This window comes from Pantherophis guttatus, chromosome 6 (assembly GCF_059756535.1).
Source record: "Pantherophis guttatus breed Tessera chromosome 6, ASM5975653v1, whole genome shotgun sequence".
Taxonomy (NCBI): Eukaryota; Metazoa; Chordata; class Lepidosauria; order Squamata; family Colubridae; genus Pantherophis; species Pantherophis guttatus.
In genome coordinates, this window is record NC_142068.1 from 99,511,102 (window position 1) to 99,532,938 (window position 21,837).

Here is a 21,837-nt window from a genome sequence, read left to right on the forward strand (position 1 = left end):
CAAAACTAGTATAATCATCCACTATTACTAGTGCATACCTAGCTCCTCCTAGTGAGGGTGCCATAGGACCAATCAAATCAGCGTGCACTAATTGCAAGACTCTGTTTGCCTTGAACTTTTCTTACTCACAGGATACTCCTTGGCCTTTGACTCTTTACAAACAATACAATCTAAATACATATTGCATAGTTCTTCAGTTAGGTCTGGCATCTATGCAGTGTTCTGAAGTTTGTATGATCTAATCTCCTGTATAGTAAATGTACAGAATTTTCATCCGTGGGAGTATTTGTAAGTGTTTGTGTACAATCATTCTTTTCCTTTCCTAGTATGTATAAATTATCCTGCTTAACACCTCATGCACAAATTCTCCTATCTTTCCTTATGGTGTATTGTCGTCCAGCAAATAGTATTTCATACTCATTACCATCTCTATCTCTGTCTCTGTCTCTGTCTCTGTCTCTATCTCTATCTCTATCTCTATCTCTATCTCTATCTCTATCTCTATCTCTATCTCTATCTCTATCTATCTATCTATCTATCTATCTATCTATCTATCTATCTATCTATCTATCTGATTTGATTTGATTTGATTTGATTTGATTTTTATACCGCCCTTCTCCGGCAGGACTCAGGGCGGTGAACAGCCAAGGTAAAACATAGCATACAAAATTCAAAACAATTTAAAAAGATATTAAATAATTTCGGCCCACAATTTAAAAACACCCCAATAAAATCAATTACAAATTGATATCCACACATATACAATATATACTAACAATATATACCGTACATAAATTATCTGCTAGGGCATGACAAGAAGTTAACAATATTACAACAAGAAGTTTTTACTTTTACACAACAGTATATACTTAGCCATTTCTATAGCAACAAAGCTATTGTCAGGGTTCCAAGTAACACCCGTAATGAAAGAAGACTCTGAGGTTAGACATTCTTCAAATTTCCATTTTATTAGCGATGTCATATTGGCACATCTGGGAAAACCCGAATCTGAAAGCCTCCAGGTTTTTCCCACCCAAAAGAAAGTCCCTTCTCCTTCATCCACATGTCCATCACATATTCCAATCAATTCACCATCCCAACTGGAGATGCCTCCCAGCAACACCCCTCCAGGTGCAGGGCAGAGTGACCTTGACTCTTAGAGAAAGGAATGTTGTTATGACTATATATCTCCCCAGTTCCCTACAGTCCCTCCTCTGTTCCAGGCCTGACACCTATCTAATCAGCAAAACCAAAATCAAAGTTTCATTTTTTCCCCATTGCAAGCAGAAAATCCGGAAGCAATTTCCAAATAGAAAAACATTAAATATATTCTTCTTTGGATAAAATAATTTAACCATCTCTGCTTCTCTTTTCTGTGGGGAATAGTATATACTTCTGTTTACTGATTAATCTTTATAAACTATCATAATTTATATTTTAAAAATTCTCTATATTATTTCAGATTTTTTTAACCCTAATGGGAAAAAAATCACCCCTCCCGGCACAGTCAGAAGTGCTTTACAGATCATAAAGTACCTTTCAGAACCCATTGAGACTACAAACAATTGATAAACAACCAGTTATAAGGGCTATTTGTAATGATTTTGTGATGTAATAGTCTAATAGTTCTTTTGTTCTGCGTACTTATCTTGATTTTGTCTTTTCTTTTCAGGACTTTCCATTTCCAAGGTTTACGACTAGATGAAGCTTTAAGACTCTACCTAGAAGCCTTTCGTTTGCCAGGAGAAGCTCCTGTGATTCACAGGCTATTGGAAGCCTTTACAGAACATTGGCATGTATGTTTTGAATTGCCCTATATCTTTGTTCTTAAATAGTGTATTAAGTAATGGAATTGGAATGAAGAATTCTTTTTTCTATGCTTACTTTCATCATTGTGGAAAAAAATAACTGATTTTGGTTAGGTTATATTCACTTAATTTTTTTGTGTGGGTGGCAGTGGCTGAATTCATATATCAACTATGATTTATTACCCAAACATAGCAAAAATCAAACAAATTGGACTATAACTTACAATTCTATGTTAATTTTCTATTTGAAAAATATCCCAAACTGACAGCAAGATAGTAAATGATAAAATGAAGTACAAATAATATAATGGTAGAAACTGGGACAACACTCACATGATAATGGAGCCAGCTTCAGACTATGTTCGCCGCAGATGGGATTCATCTTTCCAGGGCCAGGAGGGCCAAACCACCGTGAGAGGGTGGCTTTGGACTTTTTCTGACTTTTTCCATCTTGCCTTGATTAGGATGGCCAACCACTGTGAGAGGGTGGTTGGATAGTTCCCTCAGCTGGACTGAACGTGAGGACTCCTACCCATTACCGTAAGAGGATAATGGTGACTCTTCCGATTAACTTAGTCTTGCTTCCTGGACATTTGAAACATCATTATAGACCCCTAGGCCATGTCTAGGCCAAACTTGTATTATCACTCTAGTGTTAAAATGTATTCTAGGGCAAAGCTTCTTGTGCTGCGAGATTCCCCCCTCTCGCAGGCCTGGCCCTCTATGTTATCAAGGGCCCACCTTAATGGCGGATCTTGGGACCCCGAGAAGTGGCATGTTGCAAAAAGGGGATTGAGGTGTTTTTTAAAGACTTTTTTAAATAGACTTTTAAGGGGTTTGAGGGGGGGGAGGTTACGTGGGTTTGGAGGAAAACCCACGGGGTTGGAGACCAGTCCGGCTGCTATTAATGGTGCCATAGAGGGTGCGGACTCTGGGGGAAAGGGGACTGTTAGAAGGCCCTCTAGTGAGGGCTTCTCTATTAATACGCTGAGTGGGAGGGGCAGGTATGGTGGGAGCAGGGGGCCATATCATGTGGTGGGGGCACGTGCTCGCTATCTCCGAGCGATTGCGTGCCCCGGTCCCCTTAGCTCTTCCCGTTCCCCAGGCTGCTCAGAGTCTCAGGGCCCGAGTTTCCGGCTGATGTTGTGTAATGCCAGGTCCGTAGTAAATAAAGCCTCCCTCATTTGTGATCTTATTCAGGAGGGGGGAGCGGACCTGGCAGGTATCACGGAGACCTGGGCCATGAGGGGGGAGTTCCCCTCGTGGAGATGTGCCCATCAGGCTTCCGTGCATTTCATCAGCCGAGAGCTCAGGGCAGGGGCGGGGGGGGGTGGCGGTCATTCTAAGAGAAGGTCTTGATCCGAGGGAGACCACTGTACCTCAGATAGCCGGATGTGAGTCCCTTTTTGTGAAGTGGGGTCGCGGGGTGCAGATGGGTCTGTTGATCACGTACCTGGCTCTCTGCCATGTGGCAACGACCCTGCCCGAACTCCTCAATGTTATAGCCGAGGTGGCGGCTGATACCCCCAGACTTGTAGTCATGGGGGATTTCAACCTGCCATCCATCGGTGAAACATCTGAGGTAGCTCGGGAGTTCATGGCTTCCATGATGGCCATGGACCTGACCCAAGTAATTCACGGCCCTACTCATATGGGGGGACACACTCTGGACTTGGTTTTTATCTCTGGTCAGCGGTTGAGTGGCCTCGATATAGGGGATGTAGATATTGAACCTTTGTCATGGTCTGACCACTCGCTCCTTCGACTTGACTTTGTGACCGCCGTACCCCGTTGCAGAGAGGCGGAGCCGACCAGGTGGTTCCGCCCCAGGCGCCTGATGGACCCCGATAGGTTCCAGCTGGAGCTTGGGCCATTTCCTGAGACTCTAGCTCATGACTCGGCAGATGACCTGGTGGCCGCCTGGGATAGGGCGGCTGCCGGGGCTTTGGACCGGGTCGTGCCTTTGCGGCCTCTGACCCGGCACCGAACTCACTTAGCTCCTTGGTTCTCCGAGGAGCTGAGAGAGATGAAGCGCCGGAAAAGACGCCTAGAGAGCGGTTGGAGGGCCAGTCGTTCCGAGTCTGACTTGACACTGGTAAGGTCCCATATTAAGACCTACCTAGTGGCGATAAAAGCGGCGAAATCTAGTTATTTTGCCACTCTTATCGCGTCATCAGATAACCGCCCAGCCGCCCAGTTTAGGGTGACCCGCTCCCTCCTCCATCTGGGAGCACGGGAGGACCCCTTGCAGGGCCGAACTGAGGATTTTGTACAGTATCTGGATGATAAAATAACTCAGATTCGGGAAGACTTGGCCGCCGACTGGCTTAGTTCAGACGAGATGACTGAGGCAGGCCTTGAGAGTGTTATCTGGGAGGAGTTTGATCCTGTGGCTCCCGAGGACGTGGACAGGATCTTGGGACAGCTGAACGCAACCACATGTTTATTGGACCCGTGTTCCTCCTGATTGGTGCTGGCTTCCCGGGAGGTTACACGAGGCTGGCTCCAGGGGATTATCAACGCTTCTTTGAGCAAGGGTGTCCTACCGACCGCCTTGAAAGAGGCGGTGGTGAGGCCTCTCCTCAAGAAGCCATCACTGGATCCGGCTGTTTTGGCTAACTATCGTCCAGTCTCCAACCTTCGCTTTATTGCGAAGGTTGTTGAGAGTGTGGTGGCGCGACAGCTTCCCCAGTACCTGGATGAAGCTGTCTATCTGGATCCGCTCCAGTCCGGCTTCAGACCTGGGTACAGCACGGAAACGGCATTGGTCGCATTGGTTGATGATCTCTGGAGGGCTCGGGATAGGGGTTATTCCTCTATCCTGGTCCTATTAGACCTCTCAGCGGCTTTTGATACCGTCGACCATGGTATCTTGTTGCGCCGGCTGGAGGGACTGGGAGTGGGGGGCACCGTTTTGCGGTGCTTCTCCTCCTATCTCTCCGACCGGTCGCAATCCGTGTTGACGGGGGCAGCGGTCGACCCCAAGGCACCTTGTTTGTGGGGTGCCGCAAGGGTCGGTCCTCTCACCCCTCCTGTTCAACATTTATGTGAAGCCGCTGGGTGAGATCATCCGTGGTTTTGGGGTGGAGTTCCATCAGTACGCTGATGATACTCAGCTGTACATTTCCACCCCAGACCATCCCAATGATGCCTTGGAAGTGATGTCCCAGTGCCTGGAGGCCGTGCGGGTCTGGATGGGGAGAAACAGACTTCGACTCAACCCTTCCAAGACCGAGTGGCTGTGGCTGCCGGCGTCCCAGTATAGCCAGCTGACGCCATCGCTGGTTATTGGGGGCGAATCATTGGCCCCCACGGAGAGGGCCCGCAACTTGGGTGTCCTCCTGGATGCGCGGCTGTCTTTAGAAGGGCATATGACAGCCGTGGCCAGGGGGGCTTTTTGTCAGGTTTGCCTGATAAGCCAGTTGCACCCCTTTCTGGACCGGGACTCCCTACGCACGGTCACTCAAGCACTCGTCACTTCTCGTCTGGACTATTGTAATGCTCTCTACATGGGGCTCCCCTTGGGGTACACCCGGAGGCTCCAACTGGTGCAGAATGCGGCCGCGCTGGGGATTATGGGAGCGACGGGGCGCTCCCATGTGACTCCTCTCCTGCGCGAGCTGCATTGGCTTCCGGTGGACTTCCAGGTGCGCTTCAAGGTGTTGGTGATCACCTTTAAAGCGCTCCATGGCTTAGGGCCAGGGTACTTACGGGACCGCCTTCTGCCACCAATAGCCTCCCATCGGCCGGTTCGCTCCCACAGAGAGGGCCTCTTCAGGGTGCCGTCGGCCAGACAATGCCGGCTGGCGACCCCCAGGAGGAAAGCCTTCTCTGTGGTGGCACCTACCCTTTGGAACAATCTACCCCCAGAGATACGAGTGATCTCCGACCTCCGGACTTTTCGTCGGGCCCTAAAAACTTATTTTTTTCAGTTAGCCGGTCTGTCTTGATTTTAGGGTTAGTTTTAAAATTTTAATATTGATTTTAAATTGACAAGTTTTAAATTACGGGCCAAATTTATAAATTATTTTTAATTTATTTTTAACTGTGATGTTATGTATAGATGTTTTTATTTTGGCTGTTCACCGCCCTGAGTCCGAAAGGAGAAGGGCGGTATAGAAATTTGAATAATAAATAAATAATAAATAAATAAATAAAATGGTCTGAATTGGGATTGGGTATGATATTTACTCAAAAGTAACACTAAATTTTTCTTCCCTAAAATTAAGTGTGTATGGAGTCAGTGGAGGTAGGTCAAAATGGTATATTTTCTGAAATAAGACAAAGTATTATTGAAAGTAAACAAATGTACAAGAGACATAAATGTGAGGATGTCTGCTGCAAACATTGCAAGTAATAAAAAGAGGTGGATGAGACTGGAAGTTTTCTCTATATTTATCTGGAAGTAAAAACATAGAAATCAATTGAATAAAATTGCTGCAAATCTAATTATATTCCTTTATCCTTGCATCTTAGCACACATGACTATCATCCAGTTTCTTGGTTTTAAATAGAAAAAACAGGTTTTCCCCAGTTTCTATTCCAATTTGTAACTTTGGCTAAATGTATCTATCCTCAATATAATAGCATTGTATGGACTGAGTGGAATTTTAAATAAGTCTTAAATTTGCTGAACTTGAACTTCTGCATTCTCTTGAACTGTACTCCAGAGTGGTTTTTGTGAGAATGTGTACATATGGATGGGGAACTATTAACTTTACAAAAAGTTACATTATTTTACAGATAATTATTAATTTATAATCAATAAATGTTAATTGAATGTTTGTCTTTGCCCTGTTATTTTTTGGAGCATGGCCTACAGAGGAAATCATGGCCTACATTTGGAGCATGGCCTACAGAGCATCACACCGGGTGGCTGCTCTTCTGGTTTCTGGCGCTTCGCCACGTGTGAAGACCAGCTGGCCGGCACGCCGGAACCCAGAAGAGTAACGGGCGACGGCTTGTGCCCGGAGAAATGGCTCTGCGTGCCATAGGTTCGCCATCATGGGGCTAGGCCATTGTAAAACATTGATATTCTTCTGATGAAGCCATTCTTTTGTTGATTTGGAGGTATGCTTTGGTTCATTGTCACTTTAAAAGATGAAATTCCTCTTCATCCTCAGCATTTTATCAGAGTGTCACTACTTCTCTGCCCTTATAACTTTTGCAAATAACTGCCCTGTGACTCTGTTTTAAGTCACAAGAGCCCCCCAGAATAGAGGGGGCTTGGAGAATCTCTTACAGGGGTGGGCAAAGCAATTTGCTCAGAATCTATTAGGGGACAGAGTTGCTCAAAGTTGGATGCCAGCTTTGTTGCAGATCCAGAATGGATGCCTGGGGAGGAGTTTTGCTCCACAAGTTACATCAGTTGCCAGGATGCTTCTGGCTCCAATTCAAGGCACTGGTTTGACCATTAAATCCCTTTATGGCACTGAGGTATTTGAGGGATTGTCTCTCCCCAATTGCATGTACCACTTCCATTACATCTTGCAGATAAGGCATGCATGCTATGTCCCTTAAGTCATCTGGATCTAAGACCATGATGACGAACCTATGTCACGCGTGCCAGAGGTGGCATGCAGTGCACACATGCGCAGGGCCGGGGCACATGTGCAGGGGGCATGCGCCATTGCATTTTGGGGGTTCAGGTACACTTTGGGCACTCGGTCTGGAAAAGGTTAGCCATCACTGATATAAGATGACTCCATCATAATTAATATTCACCTTCTCCTGTGCCTTGGTTTTTATATTTTAATACTGTTTGTTTTATATTTTTAATAACTTTTTATATATTTATAGTTTTAGATATTGTTGCACGTTGTCCAGAGCCATTATTTGTGAGATGGGCAGCCTTATAAATTTGATTAAATAAATACATGCATAAACATATTTTCAAGATTGAAATGTGCTTTTGCTGTTGCAACCATTATCGCTTTTCAGCTTGCCAACGAACTAGGAAGGAGAGAAGGGGAAATGGAATATAGGCTCCAGACAACAAGAAGACGAATGTGGGAGCCAAGGACACTGCAGCAAGTGTTTGCAAAAGGCAAAGACTTTTTCTCACAATATCGTGAGGCTCAATTGGACCATGTGATCAGCACTTAGAGGGGAACGGAAAATCCTATACTAATTATGTGGGTTTGCGTGGGAATTAGTTAGATCTGGTTTGACCTAATCAGTGCTGAAATGATGTACTCAATAAAGTTTTGCATTCAGAGATTGGATCGTCTTGCTTTTGCTTTCTTGATTGGGTTCGTCAGGCAGAACATTGACACATAGCCTGATAAGTAAATAAATAAATAAATACACATATGCATATACATTTGCAATTGAGTCATATATACAAATTTGGTAGGAGGAAATACTTTCCAAATTGATTTTATTGGGAATTGCCAATCCTAGATTGGCAAACCTAGACAGGAAATCTGGGCAATTCATAGGACTATTTTGTGTGGATTTATAAACAATTTTCTATTTAATCTTTATTTTTAGAGGGGGAGTGGCTTAAGTTCTTGGCATTTTCCTTTCAGTTATATTCAATATTATAGTTACATCTGCTTTCCATTCTCATTCTCTTTTCAGAAATCAAATGGGACTCCATTTGCTAATAGTGATGCCTGTTTTGCTCTAGCCTATGCAGTTATCATGCTGAACACTGATCAGCACAATCATAATGTTCGCAAGCAGAATGTACCTATGACATTAGAGGTGAGATATTTCTTCTTCGTGGAATTTGCTAATTTGAATATTCTGATTTTTTTTCTGGTGTGTTGGGCTTTATTAAGATTATGTTTTCATCCTCAGCTTTCTTGTTCCTATTTCTTTTCTTTTCAATAAAAGGACCAGGAAAATATTTAAAAATAGAAAATAAAGTTCTTATAAAAAGCGGTAAAACAATTTCCTTACTGTAAGCATCCAGGGTAAATCAGATCACTTTCACTAATGTAGGAAAAAATCTTCATGCCATTGACTTCCTTGTGATAAAAACAAAAGTGTTTGTTGTTCCAGAAAAAAAGCAGTAATAAAGAATAAAAACTTCATGTTTATAATCCACCAGTGTGTGTGGGGGAGGAGTGTGTGTTTGTAAGAATAGTTCAGCATTCCACCAGAACATTTAAAATGTAAAGCAAAAAGAAAAGAAAAGAATTTCAAATTTGGGAGGCATGCTTAAAAATTCGAACTAAAAGGTGGAGACTTGACTCTTCAGCCATAGATGGTGGCAAAATCAGCTGTTTGTCAGTATGGAAAAGAAAACTACCAGAGCGCCATTTTCAGAGGATCTCTTGCTTCTATTTTTCTGCTTTTTTTCTTTGAATTGTAGAAGCTTTTAGAAACTAATCCCAAAATCTTCCAAAGATATGTGTTACCTCTGAATTTCATAAGAAAATATTCAAAATATATCACAATAAAGGTTATTTGCAGAATTCAGAATTTATCAGAAAGTAATGTACTTTCATTGATAATTACAGGAATTCCGAAAAAATCTGAAAGGAGTAAATGGTGGCAAAGATTTTGACCAAGACATGTTAGAAGATATATATTATGCTATCAAGTAAGTATAAATTAATCCTTGGAAGAAGAAAGTTATCAGAGCAATCTGATTTTTTAAAAAAGCTACTTTGATGTAGTGGCTAAAGGGCTAGCCTAGCAGCCAGTAGTAGACAGTGAGTTCTAGTCCTGCCTTAGGCATGAAAAACTGTCTGGGTGTCTTTGGGCTATTCACAGTCTCTCAACTCACCTCACAGAGTTGTTGTTGTTGTGGGGAAAATAGGAAAAAAGAAGCATATTGATACATTCACCAGTTGGTGTTGTATATGAAAAACGTGGTATAAAAATGAAATAAAATAAAATCTTAGCATATTTGCTACAGTGCATCTTAACAATTGATCATTTAATATTTCTGTATTCATCTTTGATAGAAATGAAGAGATTGTGATGCCCGATGAGCAGACAGGTTTAGTAAAAGAAAACTATGTATGGAGTGTGTTGTTGCATCGTGGAGCCACTGAAGAAGGAGTTTTTCTGCATGTTCCACCTGGCAGCTATGATCATGACCTCTTTGCTATGACCTGGGGACCTACTGTTGCAGCTCTTTCCTATGTTTTTGACAAGAGCTTAGATGAAACAGTTATCCAGAAGACTATTTCTGGTTTCAGGTAACTTTTCTTCACAGTCTACAAAATTATTTTATGTACCATATCCTTATTTTGACCAAAAAACCTTGGATGTTAAGCATGCTGATATTTTCCACAAAGACATACAGTTTTTAACAATGGCCTGTTTAAAATGTATCCACTAATCTTCGATGTCTACACTATCGTGCAGTAGCTGTTGAAATCTATTAGTCAATGTAAATTGGAACTGCACAACAACTGCAACATCTTTCAATTTCTTGACTGCAAAAGGACATATTGTTTGGCATTGTTGTATTTTCTTTAACCTGAATCACACCATGACTAGGTAACGGTCTGAGTTCACATCTGACCCTAGTAGGTGTATACATCTAGCAACATCAAGTACCATTGCCTAAAAATACATATATAGTTGATTTTGATGCTTGTGGAACTGTCAGGAGAGTGCCATCCTGCCTTGAGAATGCGGTTATGTTCAAAATAGGTGTTCCCAATACATAAACTGTTCATACCACAGAATAAGGTGAGGTATTCACCATTATCATTCATTTGTATAGCTGAACCGTGTAGCCCTAGAACATGTTCTATGCTATGTTTGTGTCCATCAATCTGGGCATTCAGGTCTCCGATAACCAATTTTAAACAGGCCGTTGTCAACAGTGCCAATGTAACAGTAGGGTGACATCAAGGTTCATGGAGAGAACAGTGGATTCTAGATGATATCTAGAAATTCATTGACAAACACAGGATTGCGAAACATCAACAGGATCAGGCAAAGACATTGACTGAAAGAATAGTAGCAAAGGACAAATACAGAGACCTGGACTGCTAGGTTAAGCAGAGTTGCCCGGTTGATAAGCGCAAGAGCATTGAGGCACAAGAGGCAGTGGATAGGAATGATATGAAGATAATATATCATATTGTTTTGCAATCTAACCAATGCAAGAGGAAGTCTTGATGTTCCTATTAAAAATAAGAATGGAAAAGTTTTGTTTAAAAATGAAGACCAAGAGGCGAGATGGGTAGAACACTTCAAAAAAAACCCATTTAATCAGCCAATCCCCAATATGACCTATGATTTTAGTAATGCTGATTCCATTGCACTACTCGATATTGAACTGAGCATGATTACAATCTATGAAGTTCAATGGGCAAATAATGCATTGAAGAATAATAAAGCTGTCAACATAGACGAGATCTTGGCAGAACTTTTGAAAGCTGGCGGAGATCTGGTAATGGAGCTGATTAGATTATTAAACATGTGTTGGCACACACAGTGCTTTCCTGACAATTGGCAAAAGAGAGTTATTGTTAAAACTTCCCAAGAAGGGAATCTCAGAGTCTATAATAACTGGAAAGTTATCACTTTTCTTTCTGTACCTGGCAAAGTGTTCTCAATCGTTCTCCTTAGACTCCTGCAAGGAACAATTAATAAAATGCTATGGGAGGAACAGACTGGGTGTCAGGGTTCCAAGTAATACCCCCAACGAAAGAAGACTTTGAGGCTTGAATTCCTTCAAAGTTCCATTTTATTAGAGATGTCATATTGGTACATCTGGGAAAACCCGAATCTGAAAGTTTCCAGGTTTTTCCTACCCTAAAAAAGGTCCCTGCCCAGCACTCACATGTCCATCACATGATCCAATCAGGCACCATCCAAAATTGGAGATGCCTCCCAGTCACCTCATCGCAGCTGCAGGGCAAGGTGGCCTTGACTCTCTGAGAAAAGAATGTTAGTTTGACAACATATTGATTTATTGATTTATTGGTTCGATTTATATGCCACCCTTCTCCGGAGACTCAGGGTGGCTCACAATGTGTTAAGCAATAGCCTTCATACTTTTGTATATGCCTGCTTAGTAGGGCTTTCGCGCCCCGCGCCCCCCCCCAGCAGTGTTCTTTTTTATACAAAGTCAGTTTATTGCCCCTACAATCCGGGTCCTCATTTTACCTACCTTGGAAGGATGGAAGGCTGAGTCAACCTTGAGCCTGGTGATATTTGAACTTGCAGTAATTGCAGGCAGCTGGTGCTACTTTAACAGCACTTAGTCAGTTGCGCCACCAAAGACTCTTTGTCAATCTATGCAATCCCCACTCCCATTTTCCCATCATAGAAAATGTGGCAGGCCTGAAGGCCCAAATGTAAAAGATGGCTTCCAGGTCTGACAGACCCCCCCACCCCCCGAGAAAATCGTGTCCTGGAATGAGAGTAGTACAGAGAGTTAAAATCATACAGTTAACCACCTCTCCCCCCCCCTCCCGGAGGACCCTTCGGCTTGTCAGGATATTTCTCATGGAATTGCTTAACCAATCTGTCTGCCTTCACATCCCAACTCTTAACCCATGTAGCTTCAGACAAAGGGTACCCTTTCCAATGAACTAAGTATTGTAAACGACCCCTATAGTCTAGAATCTAAATTTTTTTCAGTTCATAATGGGTTTCTCCTTGCACTACTATAGGAGGAGGTGGTGGTTGGGTCTGAGGTCTTAATCTAGACCCAAAGGCTGGTTTCAGCAGGCTACAATGAAACATGGGATGCATTTTCCCTAGAATGCGGGGGAGGCTAAGTTGAACTGTCACAGGGTACTTTCACTATTGGGAAAGGACCTAAAAACTTATGTCCTAATTTTTTGCTAGGCAGCCTCAACCGTACATGTGGTTGATAGGAAAACTTTATCTCCCACATGGAAGTGGGTTGAATAAAGCGGTGCTTGTCTGCCTGCTTTTTATATTCCTCCGCAGTTTCTGCCAGTGCTTTCTTTATATTTTCCCACCCCTTTTTCAAGGACTCCACTCTGCCAAAGACATAGAAGAAGGGGGTTCCCTGGGTAGTTTAGGCATGGGGACAAATTCCATGCCACTGGTAACTTGAAAAGGAATCAGTCCAGTGCTGCTATGCAGTGCGTTATTGTAAACCACTTCTGCAAACAGTAACAAGTCCGTCCAGTTCTCTTGTTGGTAATCCACATAGCATTTTATATATTGCTCCACCATTGCATTTGCTCGTTCCGCCGCGCCGTTCATACTCAGATGAAAAGCCGAGCTAAGTCATTGCGTGGATCCGATGGACCTCAGGAACTCTCTCCAGAACTTGGCCATAAATTGGACTCCCTCGGTCTGAGATGATTCAGCAGGGTATTCTTTGCAGGCAGTAGATGCATTTGATGAATGGTTTAGCCAGCTTCTTCGCAGAAGGCAGTCTGGAGCAAGCAGAAAAGTGGGCTTGCTTGGAAAATAAATCAATTACTGTACAGATTATTGTGTTCCCCCCATTTTCTGGGAGTTCAACTATAAAATCCATTGCAATGTCTTCCCAAGGTCTACTGGGGCTTGCCACTTGCTGGAGAAGTCCAGGGGTTTTTCCTGGTCTCAATTTCATGGCAGCACAGGTGCCATAGCTCTTTACATAGTTTTCCACACCTGCTTTCATTTTGGATTCTTCAGGAATCCAAAGTGACCGCCTAGTTTTGAGTCATGGCTGCACTGTAACACCTCTAGTCTCAAGCTCGCAGGGACATACAGTTTAGAAGCTTTCCATGCTAGTCCATCACTCATAGTCAAGACATCTTTATTGTCTGTGAGCCAGGGGTCGGCTGGCAGCACAGCTTTAATGTAACTTTAATTTAATTAACTTTAATTTAACGAAGATTAATTAGTTAATTATGTTAGATAATTACTTAATTAGTTAAGTATGTTAGAATCTTCTGATGAATCTTGGAGTTCCATCTTCTTCAGTTTAATTTCTTGTAACATATTTTGGATGTTTTTCATCCATCTTCCTCTTAATTGCTGCATTGTATTCTATAAAATGTCCTTGTATCGCAACCTTACAAACTGTTGTCAAATTACCCAGTGGTGGATTGCCCCCGGTTCGCACCGGTTCTATAGAACCAGTAGTAAAACCGGCGGGAGGCCCTGCCCACCGACCCCAACATCACCAAAATGTAGCAAAATAGCTCAACATGTTGGAAATGCAAGAAATCCCAAGGAACATATTATCATCTATGGTGGACATGCCCGGTAGCAGAAAAAATAGTTTTAAAAGTTAAAAAAAAAAAGTTGGCTACGTCCAGAGAACCGGTAGTAACAAATTTTACATTTCACCACTGCTGCAGATCCTCTCCGCCTCTTCCTGATTTAGCTTCCCTTCGGATTGGGGTTGTCTGTGACCCCCAAGTTCTCGCTGGCTGCGGGGCTTTCCCTCCCCCCTTGTCATCCAGTGCAGTAACTCTTCCTTCGGCAAAATCTTCACCTGTGAAATGAAATGGGTGTGGGTGTCCGTGTGGCCGGACAGATGCTTCCAGGCCCAGAGGAGGAATCAGCGGTTCTGCACTGGGGAGAGGAAGCGTTTATATCGGACTTTGGAGGTGGGAGGGGCCCAGAACAAGGGCCCAGCACCAATGAGAGACAGTTTTGCAGGGAGAGAGAAGCGGAGAAAGTGGGAGGGGGGATCTTGGCCTGAATAACCAACTTGGGCTTCTTCTATGGACGGAACTCTCTCCTCCAGTGGGTGAAGTCAAGGGAAACTTTGCCCGGAGACTGATGATGCTGCAGAAGGGAGAATTCTCATTGGTCCTTTCGCTTTTCTGGACACTCCCTATTCCAAAGTTCTCTGAAGCCCCATTCTTGGCTTGGCAGCATTTCTGTGATTCCTTCACTCTGCGGAGAGAGGGAATAAGCGGGGAATTCCACTGCCTGAGCCAAAGTGATCTTGAGACACGTCATTTTCTCAGTGGGAGAAACCCTCAGGAGGGGAGGGGTGAGGCGGAGCCTGGCAAGGGAGGCCAGGAGGCGGGGACAGGGACAGGCAATTCAGCCAGTTCGCTGAACTGCATATAAAATTAACAAACAGTTCTAGCGAAACGGGGAGAACCGGATGAATCCCCACACTGCATCCACCCCAAGGAAGCCACCAGCTGCTCTACTACCACCGTCATTAGCCTCATGGTTCCACATACCATTGGGTCGTTGACTCTGCTGCTGTTGCTTTCCAGGTCGGCTTCAGGTCTTTGGTTGGAGTTCCCTTGTCATCACTAGATGAGGGGGTGAACACTATGACTTCAACCCCCTTGCTTGCTGCTTTTTTGGGTTTGGAGACTGGATTCCCTTTCCTCAGGGAATCCTTCAGGGTGGCTGGTATCCAGCGTGGAGGAGAGTAATCAATAGCTCGATGGTTTCCTTGCCACATTTTAACCCCCTGTTGTGTGTCGCCTAGGGCTAGGATCCCTCCTGTCTTTGGAAGGTCTCTCCTCTCTGCAGCACTGAAGTGTTGCGGTTCCCTCCCTGGGGTTCATGGGACAAGGCTAGGTCAATCTTCACCTCACCAGCCAGGACGTACTATCCTTGGAGAGTTTTGAGAGACCCCGAGAATAAACAGATGTATAGAACTTCCCGATTTACGCCCAGCTGGAAATATTGCATGAGTATTTCTTGGGGCCAGCCCAGAAGTTCCCTGGCCAGCCCACAGAATTCTGAATATAGGCTGCAAGCATCTGCATCATGTAGCACCATGATCCAGTGGGCTGCTTCACCCTCCAAGGTCCTTATAATTTAGCGCACCTTAGTTTCATAATCTGGGAGGCCCAGTCCATATTCTGCCATGAAATCCCAAACTCTGGTGAGGAGAATTCCCAGTTGTTTCACCTCCTCATTGAACTTTACCTCCAGCTCTGGTGGCTGGTGGTCACCTTGTGCCACTGGGGCAGCTGGTGCTGGCAGCACTGCAGGAGCCAGCGGGGACAGGGATCGGCAACTGCCTCTGGTCTCCAGTCAGTTGCCAGGAACACTCTATCTGTGCCGGCTCAAGACATGTCTCTGGATGTCGTGTTCTGGGCCCAGATTCTCGGGTGAGATCACTGCTGCCAGAGGGCCCTCTAACTCCCCAGGGATCATTAGGGTCAGTCCCTCATCAGTGAGGTCTCTCCCAGTTTTTTGAGTGAGTAGGCGGGGGCATCGACCTAGGCATGGGGTTGGGCTACTCCAAGGGAATGCCGGTTAGAAGTTCTCAACATCTTTGATGGGTTCAAGTGGTGGTCCAATGGTTGTCCCATGACTCTCCTTCTGGGTTTGCCATGGATGCTGCCATTCCTCTGGGCGGCACAAGCTGGTCTCAAGTGCTCTGGTGATGGTCATCCCTTTCAGTGGTTTGTTGGTCTCCATTGAAACTGTTCATCGGAGACTCCCCTTCCCCCCTCTCTCAGGCCCTGGGCATCAATGTCGGCTTTTACATGTGGTGCCTTTTATGCCGGTTCAGCAAGCTGAGAAGGCAGTAGCTCTTGCCACACTTGTTACAGCTGTAGGACCTGAGGGGGTTGTAGGTCTCCCCATGTGCCTTGCCAGTTGCAGGGTCAGGAAAAGTCTCACTGCATTCTCAGCAGGGAAAGGGCTTTGGCTCCTATGTCATTACTTTTACAGCTGCCCCCCAGTCCTGTTGTGATTGCCTCTCTGGCAGAATGGGACTTTTTGCCTCGGTCTCTTTGCCTTGCCTGTTTCACCTTAAAGTTTTCGCCTCTGCGTTATTAGCCACAAACTTTTCTCCTCGGCTGACACACCCCCAGTCTTTCGCCCCAGCACATTGGCCACGGCCCCTCCATCCCAGTCACTTAGCCGGGGCCCATTCGTCGAAGTTCAGTTCGTGTTGGGCTTTTGGCCTCCCAGGACAATTCACACCCAGCCAGTCAGTGCAGGGACTCGGGGACTTTGGAGTGGAAGAGTGGGGGCTGCAATTCAGAGGGAGACTCAGAAGGGCCAACAACACCCACCCCTTTGTCCAAAGTGCCTGAGACAAGGGTAGGCTCGGCTGCCGAGAGCAGTGCGGAGGTAGGGTGGGGGACGGGGGCTGTAAAGGATGAGGGATCCATCACCCCAAATGGGAAGAGAAGAGTGGGGAGGGGGAAAAGAAAGAAAAAGAAAGAAAAAACAGGGGAGAGAGAAAAAGAAAGATGTAAATCTGAAGTTAGATTATATTACTGACTTTTACAATGTAGAATCTCATGTTTTGTAGAATTTTCCTTCCATGTTTCTTGAATATGTATTTGGAACTTCTTACCGAGAAGTTTAACTTTGATCAAAGAATAAAGTCTGTTTTCTTTGGTTTTCAAGCCTCCGTTTAAGTCTTTGTTTTGGTTCATTTTTGGCTTAAGTGTATTGCCAAACCTTACACTAGTATGATTCGATTGCTTATTTGTACCCTATGACTATCATTAAGTGTTGTACCTTATGATTCTTGATGAAAGTAACTTTTCTTTTTATGTACACTGAGAGCATATGCACCAAAGATAAATTCCTTGTGTGTCCAATCACACTTGGCCAATAAAGAATTCATTCGTTCACTCAATGGTATGTCCTTATAGGATAGGACACAAATTTTTTCCTTAGGAAATTAGGAGGGAATCTGGCTATTTAAGTTCTCCTCTTTTGTTTATTCAGGAAAGAGGTTGTTAAGGGTAAAGGGCAGGCAAATCAAAGCCAGATCAATGTATTTGCCCCAGGTAAAAAAAAAAAAAAAGGTGGTAAAAAGAATTTTCCTCTCGGACTTCAAACATACTCCTTTCGATGAAGCCTGGGTATTTACCCCACCACTCTTCACCTCTGCTCTTCCACCAAGCATAGCACAACAACCTCTTTCCTGAATAAACAAACGGGAGAACTTAAAGAGCCAGCTTCCCTCCTAATTTCCTAAGGAAAAAATTTGATTCTAATGAGTACCTCTGTGTATTTGATAAGCTATATAAGACCGGTGGTGATGGGGCAGTTAGGGTCCTTCCGGTCCTTTGCCAAAGATTCCTTCCCTGCGAGGGTGTGGAGCACCCTGTTTGAGCCTGTCCCCCCCAAATCCTCAAAATCCCCAAATCCCCCCTCACCTCTCTTTGTGGCAAAGAGATGCAAACCAGCCCTTGTCTCAGGCACTTTGGACAAAGCAGGGGTGGTGGTCTTTCTTTCTTTCTTTCTTTCTTTCTTTCTTTCTTTCTTTCTTTCTTTCTTTCTTTCTTTCTTTCTTTCTTTCTTTCTTTCTTTCTTTCTTTCTTTCTTTCTTTCTTCCTTCCTTCCTTCCTTCCTTCCTTCCTTCCTTCCTTCCTTCCTTCCTTTCTCTCTCTCTCTCTCTCCCTCCCTCCCTCCCTCCCTTTTCTTTTCTTTCTTTTTCTTTCTCTCTCCCCCCACTCTTCTCTTCCCATTTGGGGTGATGGATCCCTCATCCTTTACAGCCCCCCTCCCCCACGCTGCTCTCGGCAGCCAAGCCAACCCTTGTCTCAGGCACTTTGGACAAAGAGGCGGGTGTTGTTGGCCCTCCTGAGCCTCCCTCTGAACTGCAGCCCCCGCTTTTCCACTCCCAAAGCCCCCAAGTCCCTGCACCGATTGGCTGGGTGTGAATTGTCCTGGGAGGCCAAAAGCCCGACACGAACTGTACTTCGACGAATGGGCCCCGGCTAAGGGACTGGGACGGAGGGGCAGTGGCCGATGTGCCAGGGCGAAAGACTGGGGGTGTGTCAGCCAAGGAGAAAAGTTTGTGGCTAATAATGCAGAGGCGAAAACCTTAAGGTGAAACAGGCAAGGCGAAGAGACCAAGGTGAAAAGTCCTAGACCCCCCTCTCTGGTCCCTATCTTTGCATGACCCCTGCTGGAGACAGACATACAGGGTTAAACATTCCTCATGGTAGGCTAGCCCTCTAGGTGGATTGAGAATGAAGTTCTGCCCCAACTTGGTCCCTTAAGAAAGAAAGACCCTCAACTCCATTTGTAGTGAAAGGTATACTTTACTAAAAGGCCAAGTGGTTTACAGTATAGCAAAGCCAGAACTGAGTATTCACACCAACTTTCCCCAGTCTCTCATTGCTGGTCTCTCATTGTCCAATCAATTTTAAAAGAGATGATTTGGAAATGCCTGTCGACATTCTTCTGGCTTCATCGCTTCCCTCAAGCATTAACTCTTCCTCCCTTCCCTTCCTTCCAGCCTCCCCCAGAGTTCATGGCAGACTGGCATTCTGACACCAGTCCTTATGACCTACTTGGTCAGCTCCAACAATAGATAAGAAGACCAAGTTACAGCTTTATAAAACAATTGTTGTACCAACAGAGATCTATACCAGTGACACATGGGCATTAACAGCACACACAGCATGAAAGCTCAATGTGCTCCATCAATCTTGCCTACAGAGAATTCGGGGTGTCACTTGATGTGATTGTATCAGCAATGTGGAAACTTTCCAGTGAGGTGGATCCAGGAAGTTGCAGCCATTGTGACAGAACATCAAATGTGCCTAGCTGGCCATATTCTTCTTTTGCCAGAACATTGATACCCGAAAAACACTGTATGATGGGAGCCGCCAGAGGGAAAGTGGAGGTGGAATAGACCATGCAAAACTTGGCATCAGACATTTAAAAATAACTTACAAACAGTGGACATTAAATGGATAGAAGCTGAAGACGCTGCCATAGATAGGATTCATTGGAAGAAACTTGCTGTCCTATGCACTTCATGTAAAAGAAACTGATGATACACACAGATATCAATAAATATGCAAGAATGAAAAATGAATGTTTGAGTAGTATTTGTGTTTGTGACAGAGTTGTATTTCTGAATGTCATCTTATTTTTTATTACTGCAATGATTATTGTGCTTAATTCACAATTAAACTATATGAGTTTGCCCTTCATTAATGCACATGTGGTATCATTTGAAACCAAACCAGCTTGGTTTGAATAATCACAGTTTGATACATATCTGTTTGCGTTGCAGAAATATAATGGGAAAAAACGGGGGAATAATTCTGGAAGCTTACAGCATTATGATTTGTCTTTCAGAAAATGTGCCATGATCTCTGCTCATTACGGCCTCAGTGATGTTTTTGACAACCTCATAATTTCTCTCTGTAAATTCACAGCCCTCAGCAGTGAGGTAAGTTGTCAAATGGAGACATATAAATAATTTAAATTTAAACATAGTTCATGAACAAAATTGATTTTCCTTTCAGTTAAATACAACCACTTGATTCGTTAATACTAATTTTCAGTTCTTTCTGGTTCCCCAGAGCATCCAACTTTCAAAGTTACATCCTACCAATTTTTTAAAGAGAATTGAAAACAAAAGCATGTTCTTGCAAGAAAGTTTCTTGTAATTAATTTCAAAATCTTATTTTATAACCATCTGGACCCTTGGTCTGTTTGTAATTTTTCAAAATCAAACTTTTCATCATTTTTTTGCTGTTAATTCCATTTTTTAAAACTTGTATTTAAAACATATTTCACTAAGAATTGAAGAAAATTCACCAGGTGCTGTAAAACCTGTTGATCCAAAGTTCATAATAATTACAACAGCACTGAAAAAGTGATTTATGACCATTTCTTATAGTTATGACCGTTGCATTATCTCCATGGTCATATGATCAAAATTTAGACCCTTAACAACTGTCTGAGATTTACGACGATTGCAGTGTCCCTAGCTCATGTGTGATCACCTTTTGCAACCTGCTGACAAGCAGTCAATGGGAAAGCCAGATTCACTTAACTATGTTACTAACTTAACTGCAATGATTTACTTAACAACTGTGGCAGAAAGGATTGTAAAATGGAGCAAAACTCACTTAACAACTATCTTGGTTAACAACAGAAATTGTGAGCTCAATTGTTGTCATAGGTTGAGGACTACTTACATGTGAGCCCAGTGTTTTCCACCAACCATGGTTGAAAAAATGGCTATTCCCTTATGTCTCAGAGCTCTAAACCTCCCAGAGACTGCAGATCTTGTGTGTTAAGCCCAAAGAAGCCTATGCAATGGGACAAATAAGAATTGAAGGGACATCAAATCCTATGACAATATTTGAATGAACTAAAGATTTAGATTGTTATAGGTAAAAGAAAAGAATATAAAGTTGACTTATTTTATCAAGGTCAAAATAAGCCATGTTTTTATGAAATTCTGGCAAACCTTTATAAGACTTTTTGCTAACACCAGGATTGAAAAGTTAATGTCTTATGGATAAGTCCTAGATAAGGGATAGATTATGGGAAGAAGCAGTATCTAGTTGTAACTTTATAGAGCAGCAGTTCTCAACCTGGGGGTCATGACCCCTTTGGGGGTCAAACGGCCATTTCATAGGGGTCGCCAAAGCCCTCTCTCGCTCCCCCCACGCCTTCACTCACCTCACCCTCTGCCTCTGTTGGATCGCCGGTCGCCATTCGCTTACCCCGCCCATTCCCAATCTATTGCTGCCTCCTGAGTCCCAGCTGATGGCTAGAGGGAAAAAAACTGTTTAAATTCTTCCCACGGGGCTTCAAAGGGCCGCCCTACAGCTGATCAGTGTTAAAAGAAAACAAATGAGTAGACCGGTGCCTGCAAAAATAGAAAAAACAACCCCTTTCAGCTTCAGCATAGGTTAATTACCATAAATTGATTTGATCAGCCTCCCGACTCTCAGCTGATTTGCTCTCAGCTGTTTTGCGGTGGGCTCTGTTGCTAGCTAGCTGTAAAGAGGTAAATTGCTGGAGCAGATTTTTTTCCCCCTAGCTATGCTGAAAAAGCAAAACTGAAAGTAAAGCAGGGTCTTTGCTGCAAGGTGACAAAATGAGGCAGAGAGAGATTTCTTTTTCTTTTTCTTTTTCCTCACCAAAAAAGGTAGGTGCAAAACTGCAAACAATGGGAAATTTAGGGCAAAAGAGGAGGTTCAAGATTTTAAAACACAAAAGAAAAAAAGCTCTATTTAACTAGGAAATTGTAATAATTGAGATACTATTAATTGTATATTGTGTTGAAAGCAGAAATGGTTAAGTTGTGGTTTGAAGGAATATATGGGGGAAATTATTTGGTTTATTATTATTGGTAAATATAATTAATTGATTTGTAAGAAATTGGATTGCAAGGAAATAATTGGAATATTCATGTTCATATTAATATACAAAA

At 43.6% G+C, this 21,837-nt stretch overlaps 1 protein-coding gene across 7 annotated transcripts in view; it reads left to right on the plus strand.

Moving 5' to 3' along the window:
* Positions 1-21,837, plus strand: part of GBF1 (golgi brefeldin A resistant guanine nucleotide exchange factor 1) — a 420,074-nt gene that overhangs the window by 231,643 nt on the left and 166,594 nt on the right. For all 7 annotated transcript variants that reach the window (XM_034435246.3, XM_087872320.1, XM_087872323.1 and 4 more), the window contains 5 exons: positions 1,673-1,796; positions 8,391-8,516; positions 9,278-9,360; positions 9,728-9,964; positions 19,743-19,836. In XM_034435246.3, the coding sequence (XP_034291137.1) occupies positions 1,673-1,796; positions 8,391-8,516; positions 9,278-9,360; positions 9,728-9,964; positions 19,743-19,836 (664 nt within the window). The remainder of the gene's footprint in view (positions 1-1,672; positions 1,797-8,390; positions 8,517-9,277; positions 9,361-9,727; positions 9,965-19,742; positions 19,837-21,837) is intronic.